Source organism: Octopus bimaculoides, chromosome 11, assembly GCF_001194135.2.
Source record: "Octopus bimaculoides isolate UCB-OBI-ISO-001 chromosome 11, ASM119413v2, whole genome shotgun sequence".
NCBI classification, from domain to species: domain Eukaryota; kingdom Metazoa; phylum Mollusca; class Cephalopoda; order Octopoda; family Octopodidae; genus Octopus; species Octopus bimaculoides.
This window is the reverse complement of record NC_068991.1, coordinates 44,383,768-44,392,501: the sequence shown is the minus strand read 5'-3', so window position 1 is coordinate 44,392,501 and position 8,734 is coordinate 44,383,768. Positions and strand designations below refer to the sequence as shown.

At 31.7% G+C, this 8,734-nt stretch overlaps 2 protein-coding genes across 2 annotated transcripts in view; one reads left to right on the top strand and one right to left on the bottom strand.

Moving 5' to 3' along the window:
* Positions 1-1,408, top strand: part of LOC106869497 (adenylyltransferase and sulfurtransferase MOCS3) — a 32,872-nt gene extending 31,464 nt beyond the window's left edge. Inside the window, exon 12 of the mRNA XM_014915261.2 lies at positions 862-1,408. Coding sequence (XP_014770747.1) covers positions 862-1,082 — 221 coding nt within the window. The 3' untranslated portion in view covers positions 1,083-1,408. The remainder of the gene's footprint in view (positions 1-861) is intronic.
* Positions 1,409-1,833: 425 nt separating this feature from the next.
* Positions 1,834-8,734, bottom strand: part of LOC106869493 (MAP/microtubule affinity-regulating kinase 3) — a 139,306-nt gene continuing 132,405 nt past the window's right edge. The window contains exon 21 of the mRNA XM_052971982.1: positions 1,834-8,729. Within this exon, the coding sequence (XP_052827942.1) occupies positions 8,471-8,729 (259 nt within the window). The 3' untranslated portion in view covers positions 1,834-8,470. The remainder of the gene's footprint in view (positions 8,730-8,734) is intronic.

The window sequence follows — 8,734 nt, the reverse complement described above, 5'->3', positions numbered from 1 at the left end:
CTGCTTTGTAAGTGTGAAACATGAACTCTCACTTGGTCCATTGGTCAAATCCTCCCATGTGTGCTACATGTTGTTACTCCAGATAACCAATGTCACTGAGTGCAGAATGTGATCAGTGGAATAAATTGTAGAAGAAACTTGAGTGTCTTCAACTATAGCTCCTGGGCCAACAAAAATCTTATGAGTTGATTTGGTAGATGGAAACTGAAAGGCATTTGTTATATACATATACACACATATATAAGTGTCTCCATGTCTTTGATATTGCTTACAAGTTGTAAAGAAGTATTACCATTGTACAAATGGTGTCCACAATTTCCAATCTTCCATGAGAACATGTCAGGCTATGAGGAAGTATTACCTTTTATGGAAACAAGTGAAGTTGACAAAAGGAAGGGCATCAGGTCATAGGAAACCTGCCTCATCCAATTCCCATGCAGGCATGGAAATGTGATGATGATAAATTGTCTCTAGTGTTAAATTTTGTTTTGGAATCTCAACACTATAAATGAATAGGAGGTTTACAATTAATTATGAATTTGTTTATATTGAATTCATCTTATGCAATTTGGGGCATTTGTGATGATTGAAAATCTACATAACAAATATGTAAAATATTGTATACTTATAGATTCTCATTAAAAACTTTTAAATTTAGGTAATCACAGCTCTTATTCAATAAGTATATAACAATAACTTAGTGAAAGTAACCATTATCATTACCTCTAAATACTGGTTTTGAGATTTTTTTTTTTTTTGGTAGTTTTAGTGTTGCAGTAATATTTAACGTATACATTCATTGCAAATGATTTTCTTCTGTACATGATTTTCAGTGGTGGAATTTTACTCCTTAACAGAAAGATATTCCAATGTCTGACATAAGAAATGCAAAGAAAATCAAGTCACTGCTTTCAGAAGACCAAGATCAGGGGAAATTGATTGTGGTGGTGTGTCACCATGGTAATGATTCACAAATTGCAGTGAAAAAGCTACAGGAAGTTTTTACCAACCTGATTATAAAAGACATACGAGGTGGTATCTCAGCTTGGGCCCAACTAGTACCAAATTTCCCTCAATATTGATGGAAGAACTTACTTAATATGTTCTGAACTAGCCATAATTAAGCTAAGTTTTAATAAATTAATCTTATTTTTAAAGTTTTGGCATATAAATCAGTGAGTTGTTTGCATTCTGTTCAACAGGGAGCCATGATAGTGAATGATATCTCAAAAGCTATTATCAGTGTTGAGAAAACAAGACAAGCTGACAAGTACTTTCTCTGGACATTCAGCAGCTTCTGCTTCAACATTGACAGTTTTGACTTTTTTGTTATCACATTTTTTAAATACACTTCCTGGATGTTTAATATTGAAAATAATTTAATAAACTAACTTCTCATTTACTATAATCTTTTGTCACTGCCTTACAACTTAAATGCTTGTATTTAAACTAACTTGCCATAATAATTTCTTGTAAGAACCCGTATTTGTTTACTTACGTGTGAAACAACAGCTTAATGCAGAAATAAGTATAAAAATGAGCTGTTTTAGCAACTACAACCAAATTAGGAGAAACACCTCAGTTGTCTAATATGGTTAGGGGAAAGGTTAAACTGTACTTATGTCATCCTCATTTTGATCATCAAATAAAGGACCTTGCCTATCTAGGGCTAATATTCAAATAATATAGAGAAACTAGATTCAGTCTTTAAGGTAATGAACTGAGGTACAAGTTATAAGAAATGCAATGCTCCTACTTCATTTTTATGCACATTTTAAATAAACTTTCAGGTCATAATATTTGAGGTGAGATAAATAAAAAAAGAAATCCAAGTAAGATGGATGAAAATATTTTATGCATTTCAATATTTAAGGGTTTTGTTATACATATTTGCAAATATTTTTAGACTCCTCTTTCCAACCACCAGTGGATAAACAATAGGTATGTGTATATGTGTAATGAAGTATATATGTGACATATATATTTATACACACATAAACACTAGTATATCTGTTACAAGCATTTGTAAAAATGCGAGTTGAAATAAACAGCTTTTGAATAATTTGAGAAAAGGACTAAAATAAAAATTGGAGAGATAGAAATGTACTCTTTCTTAATCAAAATATTAAATTTTCTCACAAGAATGTGGGAAAAAATATTGTCAAACCAAAAATTTGTTAGAAAAACCTTTTACTTCCAAAGAGGTTTAATAGTAAAAATATATATTAAAAAAAAGGCAAACTAATTAAAACAGAGAAAGAGGGGGGAAAAGTAGGATTTAAAAAAAAAAAAAAGCTTTGAAGTGCTTGCAAAATAATTATTTAAAATGTTTATTCTTTATCCATTGTACAATTTGAAGTCATTGAATTAAAAAAATAGAAACAAGAGCAATTTTTTTTTCCAAAGGAAACTATATCTGTATGAATATTTACGAAGTTATTTTACATAAACCTCTTTGCACACACAGTATATAGAGAAGCTATATTGTTGGGCAGGGTGGGAGAAGGTTTGCACAATATCAACTAACACCTCATCTGAAATAATTCTTAAAGGGCCTTAGGGTGGCAGTGGGCATTAAAATACCTATTTTAGAAAAATTTGTCTTCCATCAAAATTGAATATTCTACACAAAAACCATTCATTCATCAGAAATCATATCTTTGATATTAGTGATGAAAAGAATTTGTTTAATTTATTGTTTTCATTTGAATAAATATTGTAGTCTATAAGAAATTATGATTGGTTAAAAATTTAAGAGGACTTTTAATTAAAAAAAATATAAAGACCAAAATGTTTTCTTTAAAGGCTGAAAAATAACCAAATATTCCATTTATTTAATTCTGTATATTATTCAATAATTGTTTTTGTTGTGGTAAGGGAGGAAATAATTATCTCAGACCAAGTTACTGTGCTGTTAGCATTTAGTAGTCACACAAAACAGAAAGTTCTTAAGAGAAACCAGAACAAAAAGCAAATTAAAGTCTTGAAGAATATATATTTTGTCTGCTATTTGAGATCAAAATAAACTACAGGGCAAGACTAGGCTTGACATTCCAATACAAACATTGAATAGCTGGCCAGGGCAAGTTAGAATTAATTCTAACAATTCAAATGAAATATTGTGAAAACTATTTATGATAATGATGCCTAAGAAATAAAAATGGAGATTCTAAGAAGATTGAGCAATAAATATTTCAAGTAAGACAGAAAATAATAGACTGACAATTAACAAACATAAGCTTGTGGCTAGATTAGATAAGAACTGAAATCTTATGGACAGGATTCATGAATGGTAGTCATGTCCTGGCTGAGAAAGGGTACCATATAAGGTTAGGCCTGATTCTGAAGTAATTACGGTACAGTAATTTACAACTGTACAATCAAAGCAGTCTTCCTATAACCTGCCGCTCCCCTCCCTCCCAGCAAAATAGAGGGAGCAACTCCCTCTCCATACCATCCCCCTTGCATCATGAACCAAGAAAATATTTGTAGTGATGTGTGTGGGTATTTTTATCTGAAATACCAGACAAGACAAGACTAATAACAACAGTATAAAAACCCAAGAGCATAACTGATAGTTGTATAAAGCAGTAGAGATCAAGTGACATTTTCCCCTAATTTTAAGAGAGTTATGCACACAATGTGTGGTTCAGATAGCAATAAAAGGAGAGAAATAGAATATACAAGAATAGCGTGTGGACATGTCAACACAAAATATGGATGGCAGTTAAGATTTGCACATGAGGGACGGCTGGTAAGTTGGACATAAAATTCTAAGGGAGTGGTGAAGAAAGATTAAAAGGAAAGGCTAGCTCTTTATTTTAACTCAGTTCTTTTAGGCAAACTACACTATGTCAAGTAATGATGTAATTTTTCTTTGGATGGAGACATTGTTCATTCTACCTTACATATTTTAATTTGGGCTGTATTTATGAAGGAAATGAGGTCAACCAGTGTCAAATATGAAAAATATTTGGAGAAAAGAAGATTAATGAGAGAAAATTCCCCTTTCAAGCTCTTGCCTCAGCAATTTTTCTTCTATACTCCAATTTTACAACCCAAGTCTTTTAAACAATTTTCTTTTTCTTATGTGAAAAGAAAGAGACAAATTAACCAAAGAAAACGTATTGAGTTAGAAGACAGTTTTTTTTTTAAATAAATATCTTTTGTGCATCTAGAGTAGAACCATTACAATTGCTCAAAATTAGCAGGACTATGCTCTGACTTCTCCAAGAGATAATAAAGGGAAAAGGCATGAAACAACAATGTTCAAAGGGAAGTATCTCCTATAGTTATTTGAAACTTCATTAAGGTAAATAAATTATGAGGTGACAACCAAATATAATTTTAGATTTTAATGAATATTGCCATTGATTGCATTCAGAAAGAGATCCATGCACACACCCATTAAATAGAAACCAAGAAAATTCAGCAAGGTAGATTACTTCTTGGTATATTCATACTTTATTAGATAACACTGACTTCTTTCAGATATGAAGGCTTGTATAATTCTAAGAGGTAATTATGTACTACAAAAGTCAAAAGAAAATTAGTCACTTGAAATAAAAGATTTGATAGGAAGGGAGAAGAAATTGCATAGGTTTAATAAATGGCCCTAAACATGTATCTTTAAAAAAAAAAAATTCTAAGCTTTAATTTCTTTGAACATAGGCTAAAATAAGAATAGAATGTGAGAAGTATTAGGAAGACAGGACATGGTTAAAACAAACACTGAAATAGAAACAAAAATAATTAAGAAGTGGGGAGGAGAGGACTGATGCAAGAATGCAAATAAATTATTTTCCCTAATTACCACCCTCTTTTATTCATTCTGAAGAGATGAAAGAAAGTCAACACTGGAATATTTGAGTCAGCAATACTACAGACACTATAAATCTATTTCTTGGCTCTATCGTCCAAGTAAGGAGTTGCATATACTGATGATACAGCAAATCAAGTCATGGCAGGGAAATAGGTGATATTCTTTTCAATTGAAATATTGAAGGAAAAAAAATTTACAATAAAATGTATGAAGTTCTATGAGTGACTGAATAACAAGAATATTTTTTTGTTTTTAAAAAGCGTATCTACATTTTGTCAGTTTGGTTATTGTTAAAATCCTAATTGTATATTTGAATCATTTACTATAATAAACCTACTAAATCAAATCTATAAATTTCCATGAGATGAAAGGCAAAGTCGACCATGGCAGTCGACTTTGAACTTGATCCCAAAGGGATATGGTTAGGTAATATTTGTAAGGCATATTTGAGTAGATTACTGTTCTACTGCCTTGGCCATTTGCACCACTGCCATAATAATAATAATAATAATAATAATAATAATAATAATAATAATAATAATAATAAAGCCATAGATAACTTTTAGGATTGATGATATAGGAAGTTATGATGCTTTTTCCAAGACCATTAGTAATGCAAGTAGTTTCAAATTAGGAATCAAAACCAAGTTGCAGATTTGGTTTAGAGATTGATAGCTTGTTGCTGCAAAGAAGGCACCCATCAGAGTAATTTCTTATGATGGAGTGTAATACCAAATTTTCATGAGGGAAGAGTGAATAAGGAAGGATATATTAAAATCTTTCATATAGGCATTAGCATTCCAACCTGAAGAATGACTGCCAAGAGTATATAGTTGCACCACAAATCCACCACAAATTTTCGTTACATATGAAATGTTAGAGGTTAAGAGAGAACTGGAAAACTCATTTATTTCCAAGACTCTTTAATGGCATGCCAAACAGCCAGCTCAATTCATCAAGAGCTTCCAACTGCATCTCAGTTTCCACACCACCAGACAACAACACTAGCAAAATTGGTGGAGCATTGAGCAAAATATTTTGTATTCTGCATTCAAATCCCACAGAAGCCAACTTAACTTTTTATCCTTTCAGGACCAGTAAAATAAGCACTAGTCAAGTACTAAGACTGACTTAATCAACTACACTCCTCACAAAATTTTGTGGTTATGTGCCTATGTAGAAATCATTATTCTTGAGTGGAGACAATGTCAAATAAAAGGAAAGGATAGTGTTACTGGTACTATTTTCTCAACCAAAGGTTAAATCAATTCTGGAGAAACTATCTCAGGAAAGTGTTTAAATATTTATAAAGCATCCAATCTTGCTCTCTTGGTCTTGTCTTCCTCCATCACTGTGATTACAATAATGATTTATATAGGCATGAAGCATCAAATTTACACTAATAGAGAAATAAGGAATTGTAGTGATTATGTTATTCCAAAGAACATTAGTAGAAGTGAAAGCAGTTTATGGACATGGTTTGCCAGAGCTTAACATATCACTGCACTCTTATAATAAGGCTTTGATACTCAATGAAATGCCGAGATAAAAAAATATTCATGTCTCGCCTTTATAATACAGCTCATTCAACAACATTTTACTTTACAACCACGCAGCCTCCCTGCAAACTCTAGGACAACAGTGAACCTGACAGCATCTTTATTATGGAAGCAAGCATCTTGCCAACATTTACCATAGCAGCAGACAGCTTCCCAGCAACCAGGCATCTTGTCAGCAATATTATTGAGACAACAAACATTGACAGTAATATTGCTTATGAAAGCAAGTCTTGCCAGCAATTTCACCATGGCAAAATACAGTATACTAGCAGTCCCTTATGAAAAATAAAGCAATTAGTATTACTGCCCCTCTGGAAGCAACTCCATATCACCTGAATGCACCACAGCTGTACAAGCAGCAACAAACAGCAATAAAAAATGGAAGATGTGTACCGGTTTGGTGAAAGATCTATACAGCAGTAAGAAAAGTAAAAAATTCTATTTTAGTAGAAAAATAATAACCTAGAGCCCCCTCCTCCAAAATATGAGAAAGCTGAACAAGAAAATATTTTTTTTATAGTAGAAAAAGGCTAGGGGTTTGGGCTAGAAGTCTGGTTTCAGAGAATTATACAGAATAAAACAAAATTAGAATTTTTTTTTTTTAAATCTAAGTAAAATAAATTAATTTAAAATGTGTGTGCATAAGTATTATGTACACACACATATTATATAAAATAATTAAGCTCTAAGATAATTTAAAGGAATTGTCTTCTCAAGAACACTTGTCAAAATAGATTTTATATATCTATATACATATATAGATAGATGTGGTATCAAGATAAATTAACATAAGCAATATAATTTCTTAAAAATAAACTTGCTGCAGGTGATATTTAGAGAAATAAGCTCTTTTTTTTTTTTTTCCTTTTTATTTTTTAAACCTGGAGTGTGCACTTAAGGCCAAATTAGCCTCAATACCAAACCAATTGTTGGGACCTTATCTATATTACCTTCACAAATGCTCAATTCCTTTCCCAAAAGAAGCTGATTTTATAATTTTACTTTCATCACATTTGGTTTCAAGTTTGAAATCAATAGCTAAGCACTGATTAGTTCTAGTTAAAAATAAAAAATAAAAACTTTGAGAACAATAATATATGATTAGTCATCAACTAAAAAGAGCTTGAAAGGGGGGTAAAAGTAACTAACTTGAAATAGCAGTACTTATGCCTGATCTCATAACCCCAGCATATGAATATGTGAATGGAAAGAAATATTGAAAGAAATTGGCATTTCCTTTTAACATTCAAACTCTAGCAATGAAGGGTGGGAAAACACAGAAAGAGACGGGCAATAAGAGGTAGATATTACCCAGCTGGTAGGAGTCAGAGGAGTCAGAGCAGTTTTGAAAATACCATAAAAATGGCTCAAAGACCACATGATCCTGGTAACCTGCTTTATGGAGTAATTAAAAAACAAATGTGCAAATACAAAACATGGAGGGTGTTTTTCTTTTCTTTCTCCGTGATATCAGTTTGTACAAGACTAATCCAGAATTTTCCTTAGTAACTGATGAACAATAGTGTTATTTAAATCTTAAATTCACACTCATTCATCTAATATTTCAAAGAGTTTTCCCTTTATTTCATTATTTTTATTAATATTATTTTTTTTCCATTTAAAATAGCAGTATTACCTACCAGTTGTAGTCTTACTCAATTAAATTGCCATCGTCATGATCCACAACTGTATCGCCTGTTTCATAAGTTTTTTTTGTTTGTTTTTTTTTTTTTACTAAGTGAAATACTTACATTTAAAAGGTTACACGGTTACCATCCAAAGGTTTAACCAATTGACTCTCTATTTTGTACAGTTCTGGGATAGAGTTTTTCTTCAGATATTTTTAAAATTTTGTTTGTCTTTACACATTGTACAAAATAAAAGCCTAATAAAGTAAGTCCACCAAAGGGGATAATGAACTGCTATAAATTACAGATCCACTGTAGAGCAAGATGACTGATCAACCAATACCAGGTTGTGTAGCAGGACTTTGCACGCTGGAAATCTCAAGCTGTTTAACCAAAGACATAAGACCTGGTAATTTATTATCTTTTTTTTTTTTTTTTCAAAAATTTTTTTTCCCCCGAGATCAAAGTTTCAGTTCGTTGGCAATTTTGGATGCAATATTTTTGAATCCTATTGATGTCCCTATAATCCGTTTGAAACGAACACCATTCAATGACAGTCTTGGAAGCTTGCACACTTCCATCTCCCATTGTACTAAGCTGTCTATTTTTGGATCTCCATGGATGCAGAGCAAGAGAAACTTTTCCCGTTGCTCATAATCACAGTTGTTTGAATCCAAGACTTTGCGAATTTCTTTCATCATATCATTAGGATCCATTGAGCTGGT